This window comes from Calypte anna, chromosome 1 (genome assembly GCF_003957555.1).
Source record: "Calypte anna isolate BGI_N300 chromosome 1, bCalAnn1_v1.p, whole genome shotgun sequence".
Taxonomy (NCBI): Eukaryota; Metazoa; Chordata; class Aves; order Apodiformes; family Trochilidae; genus Calypte; species Calypte anna.
Genome location: NC_044244.1, coordinates 26,699,138 through 26,719,700, shown reverse-complemented (window position 1 = coordinate 26,719,700; position 20,563 = coordinate 26,699,138). Strand labels below are relative to the sequence as shown.

General features: G+C 37.2%; 1 protein-coding gene across 1 annotated transcript in view; it reads right to left on the bottom strand.

Annotated features, from left to right (window-relative positions):
* DOCK4 (dedicator of cytokinesis 4) overlaps window positions 1–10,706 on the bottom strand; it is a 152,198-nt gene extending 141,492 nt beyond the window's left edge. The window contains exons 1-5 of the mRNA XM_030469473.1: window positions 10,694–10,706; window positions 7,052–7,135; window positions 5,872–5,912; window positions 3,532–3,587; window positions 1,517–1,613 (exon numbers count right to left, since the gene is read on the bottom strand). Of these exons, the coding sequence (XP_030325333.1) occupies window positions 1,517–1,613; window positions 3,532–3,587; window positions 5,872–5,912; window positions 7,052–7,135; window positions 10,694–10,706 (291 nt within the window). The remainder of the gene's footprint in view (window positions 1–1,516; window positions 1,614–3,531; window positions 3,588–5,871; window positions 5,913–7,051; window positions 7,136–10,693) is intronic.
* Between the last annotated feature and the right edge of the window lie 9,857 nt (window positions 10,707–20,563).

The following is a 20,563-nucleotide window of genomic DNA, read 5'->3' as shown; positions in this document are numbered from 1 at the left end:
GTTTTCCATCAGACATTAGTGTATAAAGATTTTGTTTCTGTTTAGAAAAACCAAGTCAAATAAACACTTAATTCAGGTGCATCTTTGGTTTTGGTATCTGATGAGAAGCTCTACTGATGTATATAATTCATGTGAATACAAGTGACACATGAAAGTTTAACAACACTTAGATGTGCTTCAAACATTCCAGAAAACTACTTCCCATAATAATTTAGAGGAATTTCAAACAAGCTTTGAAGAAAGTTTCCTGTTTGTCAAAAAACAGTTCATACTGCTTAATTAAAATTTCACAGTCAAGGATAAAGTTATATTCTATTACTTAGAATCCAACAGGAAGAAATACTTGATTTTGTACATTCTTGTGTAAAAGCTCTTCCTAAGTTAATAAGCAACTGCAGGATTCAGAAAGGTCACCTGATTCTGAACATCCTCTTTAAACAAATCCATACAAACATCTCAAAAAAAGGTAGTGGACTGGCTACTTCCACACCATCCTGGTACAGAAGGGTCTGTAGGTGGTCTGTGGCCACCACTCTTTGCTGTTTCTTAGGTAGCAGAAGTAGTCCCTGTATCAGCTGAAGGTATCTTATCTTCTCACAATTTAAGTCACAATTACCAACTCAGCATTGAGTTAAGACAAAAGGTTGGAGACCACATGAACAGTTGGAGACAAGTGAACAATTTTTTATTACTTGTGATGTTTTCACATGCTGTCAAGTCCAAACAGTAGTTTGGTTGTAATGTAGTAGATTAGAAGGTCAAATATTAAGAAGGCAATCCTGATGCAAATCACAATTTAAAACTAAAGGCTATTGGTGAAACCCTTAAAGACACAACTCTACAGTCAAAAGACAGTAGAGAAAAAAAATTCAGTAAATAGAAGAAACAGTACACACTGAAAAAGAAAATAACAATTATTATGTCTTAGATTATGATGTGCAAAAATATGCTAGAAGATGGATAACAGCCAGGGAAGGTTGAATTTAATCAGAATAAGGAGAGATATTGAACAGGTTTCTGTGTGTTGTAAGAACACTGAAATAAAACAGTTTCTACTGGTGGTAGACAATTTAGAGGATGGAATGGTAAGATTTCATACAGTGAAAAAGTAACTCACTGGGCTAAAATCTTTCAAGGATATGGGAAACTGCAGCAGGTTCACAGGAGAAAGTGAGTAAAAAACAAGCTTTTATCCAAGATTCTACTGATACTGAACAATTAGGTAAATAAAGTATAATAATCCCACATCTATATAATTTATGTAATGAAGCAAGATCTGCTTAAATGACTGGTGACTCAGAAGAGGACTATAAATAGAAACCCACCAGGTGCCTGAGTTTGGAAGTAATAAAAGTTTGCCTACCTTTACTTATAAAGAAAGAAAGAAAAAAAAACACAATTAAAAAAGTCAAATTTGATGCTTTTTTACTGAAAAATATACTTACTGCAACATGTAAACAACAGTCTGTCTTTTGAGTTAGTACTAAATAAAAGCAACATAATTCAGGGTACTTGCCACATAGAGTTGTTTCCACATCGTTCCCCAGTCTCTTAAAGTTGATGTCATTTCTGTAATAACAGAATCTTCTGTTGGAATAACCATTTCAAATTGTCTATAAAGAGCAGAAGAACACAAGCATTACAAATTCCATTACAGTTATGAATATAAAGACTTTATTCCTGTCAACAATAATGTCGATCATGGGAACTCCTTTAGTTTATGACACTTTTTATTTGTACATTTCATTTAAACTCCATGGAAAAGTCTTGGGTGAAAATAATTTAATCCCCCTGGAAAATCTTGGGCTTAGAGAATTCAAAGTGAGGTTTTTTTACTCTGACATCAGTATGTCAAAAACACACTTCCACAGAGGAGTAATTCCCAGTTTCCAAAAGGATCTTTTAGTTTTAGTTTAGACTCTTAAACAGTGCCACTCTTTTTATATCTGTTTAGAGGTACAAGACAGAAAATGCCATTCCTTCATTTGAAAGAGAACACAAAAGTCAAAAGAAGCCTAGTACAGTGAGAGTGACTTCCTGTTTATTTGATGCTGGCCAAGGAAAAGCTGTGTTGACTTGGTCAAGACCAAACTCTCCACCATACCATCACTTTACACACCATCATCACTACCACTTGGTTTTCACACACAGTACATTTTGAAGGTTTGCATTCATGCCTTGATTACTTTTCTTGTGGTATCACTTCTCTCCTATCAGGTTATTGTAACAATGTGAGAGTGCCTGGCTGTGATGTGCTGTAGGGCACATGGCACAAATAGGACACAGACTACAAAGAAACCAGGCAAATGAACTCTGCCAACTCCTCCAGCACTGTCACGGTGTTTGCAAAAATTACTCCATCTTAAAACTTTGTTTTATTGTGATGATTTTCACCAACTTTATTTCACTGAACCTTTGGTTTTATCTACAATCACTTTTAAAGGAGAAAGCAATTAGGCCATGACAAACCACATATGGCTTGAACTCCACAGCAAACAGCAAAGTTTAACAGCAACGCAGAGCCATTTTTGCCTGTGGGAATTAAACTTTTTGGGTTTTCTCAATATGATTACAGTGTTCATGGTCATTTTTGCCCATCATGAATCATGGGCCTTCTACTCATTCATTCATGCTGCCAAAATAAAGGTAAGGTACAACTGTTGTTTAGGTGTTCATCTATTATGATGAACAGTGTCTTTACCTAAACATGTTACAAACTGTATCAATTCTCTATTAATGAATTTAAATAAATTACAAAACATGAATGCTCCCAAATTAAGCCAAATTTTGGAATAAATTGTGTTGAGCTAAGCTCACAAAAAAAAATTTAAGTTATACTGTCAAGGCAAGTATTACATCTAAAAAGAATAAAAATCAGTTTTTCTTTTATGTATAACATTACAGTTACACGACATTTTTTAAACTAATTCTAACCTAATGTTCTGGTTTTTAACTAACTATTCAAAAAATGAAAAGAGATCGATTGTTGTCAAAAATAAATTTTGGCACTTCATCTCCTGAAGAAAAGAAGGAAAAAACATCTCAATTAATTCATAGGGGGTTTTAGTGAAATCTTTTGCCATTGAACTCCTAAATTTTTTTTTTTTTTTTTTTTTTTTGTAGAATGCCAGCTGTCGGCCATGCTATAGCTGCTGTTCTCAAAGAAAGCAATTAATCTTAAACAGCAAGCTAACAGGCAGCTTCTGTACAGAATAACTTCTAATGAAGGCAACACCTTTTTCCACCCAAACTTAACAACAGGAAGTGAAAATATGTAATTGTTTTCTCTTCCCTCTATACAACACAGACTGATATTCCTAATTGTGCTCCATGTATTTTTAGAATACATCACTCCAATTTTATCATCATGCAAGAGTATCAGGCTAGCTAAAGACAACCATTTCTAGTCTTATGGCAGTAAGCTGAAATTAAGATACTATAACATAACAAAATCACAACTTTCTAAGAAAAGACCTTGAGTAAAAGTAAATTATCATATTTAAGTATTTGAATCCAGAACATTTCACCTACCCTTTGTTCTTAACACACGCATTTTTCAAGTGAATGTAGTTGGATGGAAATATGCCCTGAAAAATAAAACAGTTTAGGTAAAAACAAAAAAACACTCTTCTTGCATGAGTTTGCCACTTAATATGCAAATGTGTGCTGAAATAGAAGTCCTCCAAATAATTACCAAAAAAAAAAAAAAAAAAAAAACCAACCACAGAAAAGAATGCAATTTATACTCATTATTTACCTAGTGCAAGCTAAAATCCCATATTCAGTAGAGTTTAAATCCTTCAGTACATCAGAAAATTAAAGGAAAAATGTGTAGAACACATAGAAGACTGATTAAGAGCTCACTAATCCTAGATGTTAATTTTTCCTGCCTTGAGAAGAAACATATCAGATAGGGTTCAAATAAATGTTAATAAAATGCAATAAAAATAAAGCCAAGTTAACAAAGAAAGTCAAAATAAGCTTTTATTTGGTGGCTGCTATGCTCTTCGGTGGATGGGAAAGCTGTGGCAAAGATCTTCAGTGTCCTGACAGGGGTGGCCCTCTTCTTGTTCTTTAAGTGCTCTCCACTGTTCTTTAGACTGAAAAGCATTGCTGCAATAGCCATACTGTTCTTACAGCACACTAATGATAAATCAGAACAATATGTAAAATAAAGCAACGGGGCTCCAAGCTTCTGGCTTGGAACATAAAATGGTGCAACTCATCACAGAATGCAGTGTAGGAAAATACTTCTATATTCTCTTTATAATATGGCCAGCTGCATACAACTTTCCTTTGTGATAATGGTGCCCCATTCTCTTTCAACATAGACATTAGACCTTCAGCAAAAACAGATCAGCTATATGGAGGCAACTGCCATTGTGAATGCTCCTGCTCCTCAGCAATGCGAAGTAGTTCAGGAGAGCATCTCCCAAGGACAGCAAGATGCACAGCCTTGCACTTTTAATAGTGAGCCAGAAAACAGGATGGCTGCATATGCCACAGATAATTTCTTCAAGTGTCAAAGCTGGCAGAATAACAAGAGAAGAATCTTGCCAGAGCAATACCAGTAACAAGCAAAGCTACAAGGTGCTCTTATTATTTTACTTTCTGAGAGACTCCCTTCCAAAACCCAATTTAGCAAACGGCTTGCATTCACACTAGGACAGAGGAAAATACATCTCTCATTTCTTCACACATCAAGTCATGTTTAGAAAGCCTATTCATAATTTCTATCAACACATTTGACAGACCACAAGGCAAGACTGACAGAAAGCGTGTGGTGAAAACTGCAACAAAAGACACAGAAGAGGCAGTAACAAATCCCAACTGCTCATGTCTCATAAATCAGATTGCAATATACATCAATGAGGCCAAAGTAGTATACATGAGAGTAGACTCTGTGGCCAAACTGATTGTTCACACTGACCTTCCACATAAAGCAAAGGAAATTTATGTGAGTAGAGGCACAAAAGGCCAATGAGATGAGCCCCTAGAAGCATTTGAAATCATTGTATTTGTATTGCCCCACCTTTGCAGCTGAAGAGGCTTGGAAACGAAGAAAAAGAAAAAAAAAGTGACTCTTACAATCTGAGTTAAAGGAGTAACACATGATGTAAGATCTTCAATGGCTTTAAAAACACTAAAAAACTAAAAATTGAGGGAGGAAAAAAAATAAATCTTGAATTGGTTTCCCGTAAGAAAACCAAAATCTTCAGTCACAGAGCCAAGGAGAGACTAACAGGAGAGACTAACAAAATAGAAAGACAGATCAGACAGATAAAGCTTGAACGCATTCAACGTGAACAAATGCTGAAATACAAATTTTACAGTATTTCATGTCTGAATGCAGGAAAAAAACCAACAGTGAAGTCTCATTTAGAGTAATATCAGCTACACTACTATGGAAATCAAAGACTATACCCTAAAGAAATATATAATGAACCATGTATTTTACATGACAATACAGATCTTTTATTCAATTGTTACCCTGCTGGCTGCTCTAAATTAATTCATACTATCAAGAAAAACAGGCACAGTTCAACCAACTTCTCCAACAGTATTTACAATTTGTATTCTCAATAGTCTTTTCCCTTCAACATAGCTCCCTCTGAGTTCATAATCTAAAAAGAAGAAAAAGAAAATTCACCAGAGCCTCAGATTTCAAAGTGTATCATCCTAATACTTGGGAGCATTTCAGAAGTGTAATTCGTGTTCATACCAAACCAAAGCAATATCAATAATATATTTAAAATTAATATCTGATTTTCTTTTAAGAGTAAATATCACATACTTATAAGAAGACTATAAGCTTTGAAAAAATAAATACATGTTTTTGCTAAAAAAGGCAAAACTGCAATTGACTTTTACCTTAACATTGGGGTTTTTTAAGGCAAATCCTCTGTACCATCCTGTGAAGAAAGAACATTTTGCTTTTTAAAGTATGCAAATCATTTCCAGATGAAAAACAGATTTCATCTTTCCTTTTTGGACAGATATGACAATTACACAGAGCTGTCAGACTGCACTCATTTAAAAGAATTCCTATACAATGTCTCATTTAAACCAACTCATATTCAGATTATTTAAATCACACTATTTCAGGAATTATACTTTAACCTTGTCTTCCCAGATGTTACTAACAATGCAATCCAAATATAGGTTGCACTAGACACCACACCAGGCAAGAGGGAAATGCTTTCAACACACATTGCAAAGATTTACAAATTATTTTTGGACTTCATGCTCTATCAGCCACTATAAAAATCTGTAATATACCTGATAGATAGAAAGAACAAATCTCATGCCTTCTCTAAGACTACTAACAGTATGCAACCCTTATATGAAAATTACCCATATAATCCTAAATTATCAAAAACTCATATTGACAGGTAAGCCATGCATTAAGGAGGCAGATTATGAAAAAATATATGTTTATTTCTCTTACACTGGTAACAAACATTAGCTAAAATTTTAACTTTTCGCTACCTCAAAACAGAGCCAGGAGAGGATCTTTGCTCTCCATTAAGATTTGAACTTATGATTTTTAATTCATTTGAATGGATCTCCATGGCAGCCAGGCTCCCCTTTGGAAATACCAAGATATCAGAATACTCTTAGTAAGAAGTTCTGGCTGGTTTTATTAGACATTAGGAAGAAATATGTGACGGTGGCAAGACAGGTTACCCAAGGAGGTTGTGGCTGCCCCCTCCCTGGAAGCATTCAAGGCCATGTTGGATGGGGCCTTGAGCAACCTGGTCTGATGGGAGATGTCCCTGCCCATGCAGGGGGGTTGGAACAGGATAATCTTTAGGTTCCTTCCAACAAAAAACATTCCAGGATTCTATGATTCTACAAATGTTCATTAAAACAAGAGATTAAATAAAAAGAATTAACTTCAAATTAATTGCTATGGGGATTAGAACTCATTGGAATTGTGAAGAAATGATCAGGCTTGAATATCTTACATTGTTGACTTCAAAAATAACAAAGTTCAAATCAACACTATGCAAAACTTTATTACCACTGGAATTCCAACCTGTGAACTCACCATCACATTTCTCCAATATTTGAACAGTGTCTCCAATCTCCAGTGATAGGCCATGTGGGACTGTCCCTCGAAAACCAGCTATTACTGAAAAAGATAAAAAGTTTCAATTATTTACAACATTAAAATGTCAACTACTATTCCTCTTAACAAAAATCGTATATTAACAGGGGAAGTTAGGTTAGAAAAAACAGGCTTACTGAAATTTAGTAAGCTGTAGGAAGAATCAGAAGTTAAGCCACTTTCATGAGCAGAAAATTTAAAATGCAAGACACAGAAAAAAACCCCGAGCCACTCACAAACGTATTATACAAGAACGGAAACCTTGCACAGGAGAACACTTTTAACTAGACCTACCTACTCTGAAGGACTGAGATTTTATTACAAACACATATCAGACCCTATGAGGAGAGACTGAGGGAACTGGGGCTGTTCAGCCTGGAGAAGAGGAGGCTCAGGGGAGACCACATCACTCTCTACAACTCCCTGAAAGGAGGGTGTAGCCAGGTGGGGGTTGGTCTCTTTTGCCAGACGACTTTCAACAAGACAAGAGGGCACGGTCTTAAGTTGTGCCAGGGGAAGTTTAGGTTAGATATTAGAAAGAATTTCTTTACGGAGAGAGTGATCAAGCATTGGAATGGGCTGCCCAGGGAAGTAGTGGATTCTCTGTCCCTGGAGATATTTAAAAAGAGACTGGATGTGGCACTCAGTGCCATGGTCTGGTAACTGTAATGGTGGTTCAAGGGTTGGACCCGATGATCTCTGAGTTCCCTTCCAACCCAGCCTGTGATTCTGTGACCTCAGAATTCTCCAAGCTGAAACTGACAATGTTTTTTTGCCCCCTATACCACCCACAAACCACAATAACCTTCTTTCACACTGACTTAATGGATGCTATAGACTCAATGCTGCACACAAACCCAAATGTGGGGAACTGGGTAGGAGGTGGAGGCCAGTAAAGCACTTCTGTTCCCTAAAATACATTAAGTGTTCACACAGTCCTTCTTACAGCCCCCCTGAAGCCAGTGAAGCCCATGACCTACAAGAGCTACAGAAATGGGTTGCCCTTACTGGACATAAAAACATGACTCAGAAACAAAATGTTCACCAGAGCAGTGATGTTCCCAAACACTTCTTATGGTCACATTTTAAGTCTTATATTTCTTTTTCACTAACATTTACTTTTTTTTCACTCGGAACCGAAATAAAATACTCAAAACCCACTCAAAACACTCATTCCTACAAATGTGAAAAATCTGTTAACATGCTAGAGACATATATATTCAGTTACTCAACCCTGTACCTACTGCAGTAGAAAATGTCAATTAAAATATTGCTTAACTCAGGCCGTAAGACCAAGCAATAGCAGTTTTAAGTCTTTGCATTTTTAATTTTTGTGAGCTTCATTTTGAAGATGAAAGAGGAAAATGTCCTGCTACCAATCACAAAATTCCAAAATCACACACACAAAAAAATCACTCAATCACAAAAAAACCCAAATGCAGAAATCACTGTGGCCCAACAGCAGTCTTGCTACTATCAAGTATCTCTCCATCTAGATAGGAAAAGCCAAATCTCACACAGCAAAGTAAAAAAACCCACCAACTCAGAGGCATAATAAGAAAGCTTCACATATAAAAACCAAAAGGAAACCCCACGAGTGCAGATATACATTTAAAGTAGCCACTCTTCCAACAAGGGACCTGCAAGATTTTGAGTCACAACAATCCATTTTGGTGGCTCTTGCTGCTGCCAGAGATTCCTCCAGCCCCAAGCAGAGACTGTGCTCAAACACAACATAACCTGTCACCCATCTCCTCTGCTTGTCACACTGTTTGTCACAGGCAGCAGGAGACATCAGCTGTCAGCAACCACAAAAACTGAAAAATCATTTCTGAACCCTCGCCAGAGAGTTTCAGATCTTAAGAGTAAACCAACATGATACAGTTTATACTATAGGATGTCATACATAAAAATATACCAAAAGTACATTTTGGCCAAGTCTTCAGAATGTTAAGGCTTCAAAAGCCACTGAATTTAATCACCACTTCAATCATCATTAAATCATCAGTTTGCTTAAGGCTTTATTTAGCCCTCTGATAAAAGCCTGTGAGATTTTGTGCCTGGTCAGCCCCGAAGTTTGCTCTAACATGTGACAAGTATGAGTTTCCCTCCTTCCCCACAACGCATGTGTACTGAATCCACTTCATTTTGGTGCTCCTCCTTCTCTCAAATAAATTTACACAGCACTAAAATACCCAGAGATAAAGTACTAAAAAATAAAAAGAGCTTATTTGGTTCCCCCTCCATGGTCGAGTTTACCATTTTTTAAGAGGGTTCATTGCAAGACAGCATTTCCACAATTAATAAGTTTTTCTAAGAGTTGGAAAATGAGAATTTAATTGATTCTTACACAAAAATCTAAAAATTAAAATGGCTTATTACATATGAACATATTAATATAAAAATAAAACTCCCTGAATATTAATATAATGTATATCTAAATTCCTCTGTAGCACTGGACAGGAGCCATTCCAGTCACCTTCCAGCTTGCAAGAAAGCAAAAGTGAAACATGAAGCCTGTCAAAATAGCAGCTACAGACACTGAAATAAAATGTAGGAATTAACAGAATCAACATGCAAAGCCAAAGCAAACAAATCCTTGTGTGTTGTTACATTTGTGAGATGTCTTATTTTTAAACTACATGAGGCAAAAAGAATGACAGTAATTTTCTCCTCAAGAGCCAATATACCCTGTCATATTGTTATGATCTGACTTTGCTGTGACATTCAACTTTTAGTACATTTTTAGTTACTAGGTCTGTTAAAGATATTTTCTTTCTCTTTTTTTTTTTTTTTTCTCTCTTTTTTTTTCTCCTTTTTCTTTTTTTCCTGAGAGAACTTTAAAAAATCCTTTTAGGACAAAAAAAGACTGAAATCTGACACAGTGTAGAAAATAGCTAGAATCCATTTTAGAGCATGTATGGAAGAAAAAAAAAATTACACCTTGAAATATCTTCTAGAACGACAGCCTGCAGAGTACAAGAAAAAGAAAGAACTGAGGGCATCACCCTGTACTTCAGGGTACCACTGACTCTGTGCATTCACCCAATCCACTTGCAAAACTCTGGGTTCTTTAAAAGGTCTTAGAGTGAGGTCAAGTTCACAACAGGCAGCCCATGGTCTTAGGAATGCCACTTAAAACAAAAGAAAGTGCACTGCGGTGTAGCTGAGAATTTAATGCAAAGCACAGGAACACATAGATAAATTTATCACACAAATGTTTCCTCAGCTAACCTAGATTTTTTTTCTTTTTTATAACCCTATATGAACCCCATAAGGAGAGTACAGAGAGCATAATGATAAACTCATGGAAGGAAGTAGTGACAATTCGACCAGAGAAAATTCCAGGGTTCAACAGGTCACCTAGGACACAGAGTTCTTAAGTAAACCATGATATAAATTTGATGTACTGAATCTCTTTCTCTTTCTTCCCTGTTGTTCAGAAACATGTTTCAGATGTTCCTTAATTCTTTTCCTTCATTGTAGTAAGAATATAATTAAATCACTTGGGGGTGACCAAGGCATAAGGTGCTCTCAATCTAACTATATATATAACAATATATATTTGGTAACCTCACATACCTGGGCTCTTCATCTATACAGGGTTCACCAGGCAGCGAGCACCAAATATTCACCATTTTCATTCTCATAACAGCTCTAGCTGGTGGGTTTATCACCTCTCACTTCCATTGTAACTGGACAGCAGTGACCACAGAAAAGGAAGACATGAGGAGAAGAGAAATCCACTCTGAATACAGCTCACCTACCAATATTTGCAATCTTTGCAGATGGGCTGTCCAAGAGTGTGTCTGAAGCTAAATATCAAAAGAACTTATACCTAGATATATTTTTTCATCATTGTACTACCTGAATGTCATAAAAATCACCTGACTGTGTTTTCAAGCACAGTCATAGTGATCAATGCCCTCTTCAATCACCTCTTAGCAACAGGACAAATGTGGAGCTCCACAATAAAAGTTTGTAGGAGGATATATTCTCAGAAGTGTTTTAGAAACCAAGCTCAAATACAGCAGCTGGTTGGCATCATTAAATATTTCTTGCTGCCAAAGGGTACTGAGAGGATGAGAAAACAAGACAACATAGAACACAAAAACTCTAATCCATATAGAAGCTGAAATCCTATGGTGAAAACTGCAGCTGCCTGCTCAATGGAACAGTCAGTTTAATCAAAAAGGTGACATAAGACCTTACAAGACATCCTTTGTCTATGTCTCACAAAGTTTTTCACTACAAGGACATTTGCAAATAATTGCAAAAAGGTATTCAACCCTTACCTTCATTGCAATTAGGGAAGAGGAGAGATAAGAACAAGAGTTCTTCTTATGATCAGCTTGCTGGACCACCTCCCTATGAAGAAGGCTGAGGAAGTTGGGGTTGTTCAGCCTGAAGAAAAGGAGGCTCCAAGGTGACCTTACAGCAGCCTTCCAATACCTGAAGGGGGCCTAGAAGAAAGCTGGTGTAGGGCTTTTTACATGGGTGTGCAGTGAGAGGACAAGGGGAAATGGTTTCAAACTTGAAGAGGGGAGATTTAGGTTAGACATTGGGAAGAAATTGTTTAATTTGAGGGTGGTGAGACACTGGCACAGGTTGCCCAGGGAAATTCTGGATGCCCTCTCCCTGGAAGTGTCCAAAGCCAGGTTGGATGGGGCCTTGAGCAACCTGGTCTGGTGGGAGGTGTCCCTGCCCATGCAGGGGGGCTGGAGGTGGATGAACTTTAAGGTCCCTTCCAACCCAAATCATTTAATGATTCTCAAAAGAAACTTCATATTTTTGTTCTCATGCAGATCACTGCCTGTCTGTGCTCAGTTTTACACGTGCAAGAGCCTTTGTGCACCAAAAGATCAGTCTCAGCCCAATCTCTTAATTGAAGCCTAAACTATGTTTTTGGTGCAGAAACTCACTTTGCAGAAACTCCTCTGGAGCTACTGCATTCAAATATTACATATGAGTTAGAATTATAGATGCATTTGAGTCTCATCAAGAGCACTCTTGCTTTCATGGCTGGCTTGACCTTCTGTTACAAGATGAAAATGTCTCCCCAGAAAGGCTGCAATGTGACATAGTGCTCAAGATGTACCCCTGATACAAGTGAAAATTAAGCTCAACACTACAGAAGGAGACACAGAGTACACTGCAGTTCCTGGCTGAGTAGAAGGACGTACACCCCCACACATAGTGCAGCAGCAGCACCAGGACGTACACCCCCACACATAGTGCAGCAGAAGCACCATCTACAGCAACTACTAATAGATCAAAAGTGAGCATTTGTACTGCAATAGCACTCAGGTTTTACATGATAATAAAATGTTCTTGAATTGAAGAGGAGGGGGGAAAGAATGTGGGGTAGAAAAATGTAAGTTACTGTCATTACTTGGCCATTTCTTGTATGGTAAATACTGGAGTAAGAAATAGGCTCCAGTTCCATGCCCTAAGTCGTGATGCCCCAGATATCAGAGGTAGCATATGAGCTGCACAGAAATGTGGTTAAAATGCACTGGAAAATAATAGATTTGGAGGGTGGGAACACTGTTTCAGAGGGACTGACTGTGGCAGGGAGCAAGATGCTCTGATAGGAAAGGAATTGATTATCTGGTAACAGCAGTGGCTGGCCCACTGAAAAGTTTTGCTTGGGGTTATATTCTTAAAATTTTTATGCCTGAAATAATTGGAGATGTGAACATAAGAACTAATGAGGCAGATGTTGCTGTTCCTTTCCTTCTAGATGACTAGAAGCTATTATTGATTCCAGATATTATCTGCTATAACTGAAATCAGGTCCTCTAGTGGCAAAAGCAATTTTGAAGTTTTCAATTCAGACTTAAAATGCCATTCTTTTACCAGATTGAGACTTTTTGACACACATGCATTTCAAGGGGTTTCTCTTCTCTTGAAGAGCTGAAAAAATACTCTAAAAAGCTATAATAAATGAAATCAGGAGCTTCTAACATTATAAAGTTAGTATATTTCTTAAAACAATAATTTACTCTTGTCCTTTTCCTTTATGATGAAAAATTGAGCTTGTTTTTATGAAGTTTTTTAGCTGACGAGTAATGATGTGTGTATATTACCTTTGAGAAAGGCTCTAATTCTGTGGTCTTTATTGCAGGTGTGTAGAAAACTCTCCTTTAATGTGTACTTATGGATTGTAAACACAACAGACATCTGGCACTGTAAGCAGCAGCAGAAAATGTGACATAAGAGACAGCATATCACCAGGACAGCCATTAAGAAGAAAAAAAAAAAATAAAAAATCAGACCAATGACTCTAACCAGGATGCTGCTTGTACACTGATGTCTGAGGCTACTGAAGTTACTGACCACTGGAAGCAATGCAAGCATCTAGTGGTACAGCAATCAGAATTTGTTAGCACAGGGTTCTCCTGGACTGGACGTGGGATTTCTGTTTTTAATAACCATTGATGGGTTTTTTTCTTCTATGAATTTTCCTAACTAAGCTTTCCATGCATCATAATGTCAGTGTCCACAAACTCACAGTAAGCTTTCCAGTTTCAATATGCTTCCTTTTGTTTTACACTGCCTCTTAAAATTTCATTTTATGTCCCCTTGCTCATGTGGGAAAGTTTGAATAAGTAATTGCTTGTCATCCTCTCCTCACCTTGGCTGTACCTTTTCCAGGATGAAGCTTTTTTACTCCTCAAAAGAACCTGAAGAACCTTTTTAGATTTCTAAATAGACAGAATTTTTAGAAGCATAAACACACAGAGGCCAAATGTAGAATGGCCAAAGCCATGTAAAAGGCCACCACATGCATTGAGCTCTGCCTACATATGAATTGATCGAGGCATATATATATATATATATATATATATATGATAGCATAGTTACATGCTCTAATGCACAAACTAAATGGGGCATTTCAGTAATGCACTGTGTTGCCTACAGGTACCCTAGGAGGTTTGCTGCAAACCAAAAAACAAGGTAATGAAGAACAGTGACAGAAAAGCAGTGGTAAGAGGGCATGTGTGTACATGTGTCAATCTGATCATGTGTCAATCTGAACTGAATGTTGTTCAATAATAGAGATGATCCTTAAATCTCTGAAGATTACTGAGGAGAAACACTCCTTAAATTATATTGAAAATGAAAGAATGGGAGTTCTCTTGCTGTATATCTTCTCCACAATTAAAAGGTCAGACCCATAGCTCAGATAATGACAGTCCAGGACTCCTGAGCCTCCTATGGCTTTTGAGCACCTCAAGTGCTGTCCCGTGCAGCAGACAGTTGTTGTTCTTAAGGCGATGAGTACTTGTGTGGAATTCTCATAGTAGAACACCTCTTGGAATAGCTATTTTGAAAATATCTCAAGCACATGAAAGGTTGTATCTATGTACAAGCTTTGAAAATATTATTAATTAGAAATACTTTGTGAAGTAGAATATTTATTACACCATTCTTGATATGTCTCAAAATAAATAAAATAATAGTAATTTTAAAAGACAAAAAAAGCCCAAACCTAAGAAACCCCAACAACCCTCTGGAATCCTACTGTGAATAGCACCATCTACCTATACAGATGAGGCAGTTTCCAAGTCTGATATTCACAAGGACAGTGAGCTGCAGAAGGGTGTATTCCCCCCATGCTGGTATTTAAATTCAGCAAGGTAATAACCTGCAATCCCCATTAAATGCTGCCAAAAACACAGGACAATTTAACATACGTATCAGTGTAGTGTGACTGTTTGAACATTTGTCAAGTTCTTCTCATCCCTGCATCTCAGCTACAGGCAGGGACGTTGTCATCATTCTGACAAGAAGCGTGATTGGTTCTCCCTATATCTGCAACATTTTTGCCAAACTCTTTCTTTTAGGTACCTGAGCTTTTTACTTCATAACTTCGAAATAGCAACAGCTTAATAGTCCAGATAATAAAAGAAATAAGTGGGAAAAAGCAGATTATGTTTAGATGACATTATCTATGAGAACAACCTTCTTAGGTTAAAAATAACTATGCTACTCATTATGACTTTTATTAAGTATTTCCAAAGGTCTAAGCATTTTCAAACTTTAAGTAATTGCCTTCATTTTTATTAGGATGATCAAGAAAAAGAGCTATTGTTATTTAATTTCAACTTAAAGTCTTCATGTTTCGTTCATGGCTTTTGGGGACCTAAAGTTTCTGATTAAAATAAAAATAAATAAGTAAAAAACAAGCAGGGTTTTTTGTAACTACCTATATCAGGTATAGTAAAGAAGGGAAGTGACTGAATTCACAGAACAAGTGAATAATCTGAGGTACATAGAAGCCAACAAAGCCCTGTGGGAAGCAGGGTTGGATCTAGAAGATCTTTAAGGTATGTTACAACCTTAGCCTTTCTATGATTTTTGACAGCAGATTCTGGATCTCAGGACAACTCTTCAGTGCATTTTGAACCCCATTAAAGCATCAGATGGTACTCACCAAATCTTCCAAAAAGGTAAATTTATGAGACACAGAGTTTTACATAATTTCAAATTCAGATCCATTTTGATACTTCTGTATATGCCAGAAGGTTTGCTGGCTACCTCTCATATCCCTACAGAGCCAGCAGAACTGAATGGGAAAACTAAATGACTCACATAATTATAGACACAGGAGATATCTCCCAGAAAACACAACTTTTTTTTCAGTATAATGCAAAGACAATTATTTTAAAGTAGGCCTTCAATAGATGAGTAGATCCTTACAATTTCATGCTGACTTAATGTGAAAACACTGCATATGGTCCAAAGTCTAATGGCCACACATTACCTCATTCTACTTTTTCTTCCCCCAAAAGCATTATAACACAATCTGCTGCTTTGAACATAGAGGGGTGTGGGAGTGTAACTTCACAGCCTTTATCAAACTGCAAGTAGCACCACACAGACCTCAGAAGAGGTGTAGTCCTGTGAACTGCAAAAAACAAAACTGCAGCGCAAGCTTCTGCATTACTCCAGAGCAACTTTTAGAGTCACTCAAAGGGAACAAAATCAACAGTACAGTAGCTGAGAAACTCCACGTGATTGGTGGTATCAAAGAGCTGGGCAAATGGGACTGATTTCCCCTTCATATTTCACATTTATATCCCTTTCAAGTAATAGTAGCATTCAAGCAAGCCAAGAAAAGCAGAGCAAGAACATTTTTTTCACTAGTACAAAAGAGAGAGCACTCATCTCCCACAGTAAAATTTTTTCTAACAGACAGATCTGTCAAATGACTTTACAGATGAACACTGTGCAGTTTTCTTCTATTTCCTTTGGAGGAGCAGGATTTGACTCTGTACTTGATCTGCCATCAGTGGAAGACAGTAAAAGTATCACAGGAAAGCCAGTGGAGCCCAAGCACACACATACAAATACAAAAGTTAATACCTCTTGCAATTTTCAATGCCATTATTTTTCAGCTTTCTGGTATCATTATATTTCATATGAGTTTTAGTCTCCTGGTAATCCATACTTCTCTGACATTCAACCATTTCAATATAAATTTATTTAAAGAATTTTCATTTTACCAGTAAGAGCACTGTTCATTTTGAATTCAATCTGCCTGCAATCTTCTCTCCAGCATTTTGTAATTCAATGAACTATTCTGCTTTTGTAAGCTGTGAGTCTTCACTACATCATTACTTACAATGCATATTTGTTAAATGTTGGGTGTTTGCTGCACAGCAAAAAAAAACTGGAATATGGTTTTAATCCTAAGTAATAACTTATTTAGTATGAAACAAAAGCCCTATCAAATTCTACAATGAACAAATTGTGCAACTTAGCTAACATTCAAAACAACCTGTAATTGTGAACTTCCTGTAGCCTGTTCTACAGGTCAGCCAGTTCTCTGTAGACATGAGCTCAGTAGCAGAAAAACACCTGAAGGACAGGACAATTTGGCAAGGTGTGGAAATAAGTAAAACTAAGAAAGACAATAATTACAAATCACTTACAACTACCCTGGCACATGTCTTTTTATCTTAAATGAGGCAGAACTTTCTTGATCTAGTGTAATTGAGGTGTTTCAAAGACACTGGAATACAGCTATCAAGACTAGAAAAGCAAAACTACTTGTGAAAATCCTCAGAGACTGATGAATACAAGCTTAAACATCCCACTCTGGCTTTAAGATGGCTTATTAGGTTTAATGGTTGGACATAACGACTGCACTTTACAGCCTGATTTCAATAGTTGTGCCAGCAGAATTCAGTGTATTTAGCCCTGCAGAGTTTCATCACTAACCCATAATCCCTATAATGTTAAAACTTAAAGAGATATTTGATGTAATCCCACAGGTATCCTGAAATGTTTGACCAAATAGAAATGTAACAAGTACATATGCTTTTTTCCTAATCAAAGCTCTGAAAACTTATAAAAAATAAAAACCAAACCTGGATGCACACATTTAACAATATCTCTGTGGTGTTACAGTGCCCTTTCAGAAGTGCAAATGTAGGATCTCCTTCAAAAATCAGAACATTCACATTCTGCTCATGCTTGCCTCTCCCTCTAAAATCAAGGGTGAAAAGTGTTTAGGTTCAATTGGCAGCTGTTTGTAAAAGAGCACAAGAGCATTAGAAAAATGTATCTGAAAAGTATACTCAGCCAATTATGATAATGAAGATTGCTGACAAGGGAGTGATTATTCTGTTTGATGTGATGGGGGGAAGAAAGTGTATGAGCAAACGCTCCTCTTCATATGTTTATATTATGATTCACTGGTGCATCTGAACATTTATCTGTTCATCAAAAGCCCTTAAAGAGAGATGATTCTTTTGGTTTTTATCATATTGGGAAAGGGCTTAAAACTACCTGCCACTGAAGCTCTCCTTATACATTCCTCTAGATTTGGCACTGAAGCCCAAGAATAACCACAGGAAAACTTCTGTTCTTCAATTATTAGGTGTCCCATCCTCTTTCAGAAGAAAGAAACTACAACTCTTTTTTCTGAAGCTCTTAAAAAAGCCACAGGAAGTAAAAACTGTTTTGTAAAAACCAATAAGCACCTAAATAAACTTATGTTAGCCTGGTGTCTGCCAGCAGGAATGAACAAAGATGAAATAAGCTAACTCAGATCAAGCAGATTTGAAATCTAATCACCGTCCATGCCCTTACATTAAACCATAGAATATACTTGTTTTGCACTGAACCACAGTACAAAACCTACAGACTTGAGGGCAAAGAAGCTGTCAAAGTTCACTTCAAAGTGGCATGGACGAGGCAGGGAATGAAGGGGAATGGAAGTCAAGGAAAAAACAGTAGCAAAGAATCACAGAGTCATAGAATGGCTTTGACTGGAAGAGAGCTTAAAGATCATCCAGTTCTAACCCCCTGCATGGCAGGGACACCTTCCAATAGACCTAGTTGCTCCAAGCCCCATCCAACCTACCCTTGAACACTTCTGGGGAACAGGCATCCACCACTTCCCTGGGAAAGCTGTTGCAATGTCTCACCACCCTCATAGTGAAGAATTTCTTCCTAATGTCTAATCTAAATCTACCCTCTCCAGTTTAAAGCTATTACCCCTTGTCCTATTGCTACAAGCCCCTGTGAAAATTCCCTCCTCAGCTTTTATGTAGGTCTCCTTCAGGTACTGAAAGGCTGCTGTAAGGTCCCCCTGGAGCCTTCTCCAGGCTGAGCAATCCCAACTCTCTCAGCCTGTCTTCATAAGAGAGGTGCTCCAGCCCTGGGATCATCTTAGCAGCCCTCCTCTGACCTTGCTCCAACATCTCGGTATCCTTCATGATGAAAGAAGAGCAGAGCCTCTTACCAGGAGGCTTCTGTCCTGGAAGGGAGTGCTACCAGGGAGGGACAGAAAACAAACAGCAGTTCCAGGGCTAGAATTGGCCACAGTGCCACAATTCATCAAGAGGACCATAATACCACACATAATACCACATATATAGCTGATATAATTACTATGTTAATTTGAAAACATTAATTTCCTTAAACACTCAGATTTTTTCCCCACAATAGTCTCCTGGGGATCCAGACACAGTAACATAGGTCTTATGGGATTTACCAAGTACCTGAGGTAATCGGAAGACAAAGTTGTATTTTCCTTCTGTGGCTGAAAGCCCCTTCTGAAACAAAAATATGAAACTCAAGCACAAGACCGCATGCAAAAAGAAATTCTAGAAATAAGTAAATTTTATTCAAATGAACATTTACTAAGTGATGAACCTCAGTGATCATACCTTTGGTTGTTAGACATGTGGTTAAAAAGTTATTTGGTCAGGTAAGGGAGGGTGAACTGATTTTCTGCCATTGCACAGCTATTCAAAAAGATTTTTAATAACTACCTTCAGAAACTGGTTCCCAATCTATAGGCCTTTTTGCTTTTTATTGGCCGTATTAATTCAGAAGCTAATTGGCAGGAATAAATCACCCAGACCTTACCACTGTCAATTAGAAGAAACAAAGCATCACAATTACACATTTGACTGCACCATCTACCATGTCCAGGTAATGACTGTAGCTGCTACCATATCAATAAACCTGAAGTTAAGGTATAAGCAAAATTCTGCTTAATTAGAGACAGCTTGTGGCAGATGGTACTTGAAAACCAATGCATAGTATGTTCAAAGCTCCAAAGCATATGTAAAACCAGTTACTGGGGCACTCAGAAATTCAGCCACTATCAACATCCACTGTGAAGCCTCTCAGAATAAATGGAACAAGAACCAGAACAGGTTCTAGTTAGAGAAAGACAGGAAGGTTCATAAGAGGTTTGCATCATCTTCAACTGCAGCAAAGAACTGAACTTTGAAGAGTGACCTAACTGACAATGTATCACAGAAGTATGCAAATTGCTAATGATACAGGAAAATTAACATGGAATTATTATCCCTGTCTCCTCAAAGCATAATTAAAAGGAATGAACGGTCTGACAGGAGGTTTGCAAAGAACCAAACACTACTTTCACAAAGGCATAATCAAGTTATGGAAAAGAACTCTCACAGAACACTGAGGGTCAAACATAGGAGGAATTTTAAAAAGAGGTTATAGATATAGAAGAACTTAAGTACAACAGCTCTAAATGCATGCTTTCACTATGAAGGATTTTTAAAACTACAGTTAAAGCTATACTTTTCCTTGTTTCTTGCATGCTTTCCCAACACAGGGTTAGTGGAAAGTTAAGAGACATCTGTGCCTGGCAGCTTGCCAGTTCAGTTTGTATATTCCACCACGCAGTTTCTGATACCGACTTCAGCTTTCAACAGGTGTTGAAAATTCATAAATCAGATGGTCAGTAGATTGCAAGAACATTTTTCAAAACTGAGTGAAACAACCCCTTAGTCCCAAGATGAACATCTTGTGGCATGTTTATTTCTTCTTTTTAAATAAACGATTTTCAAAACTGTTGAAAAGAATCAACTGCTTAGAGCCAAGTCAAATAATAAATCTGAAGATGGTTAACAAGAAATACTTCAAAATCAACAGTAACTTTCCTTAGACTTATCC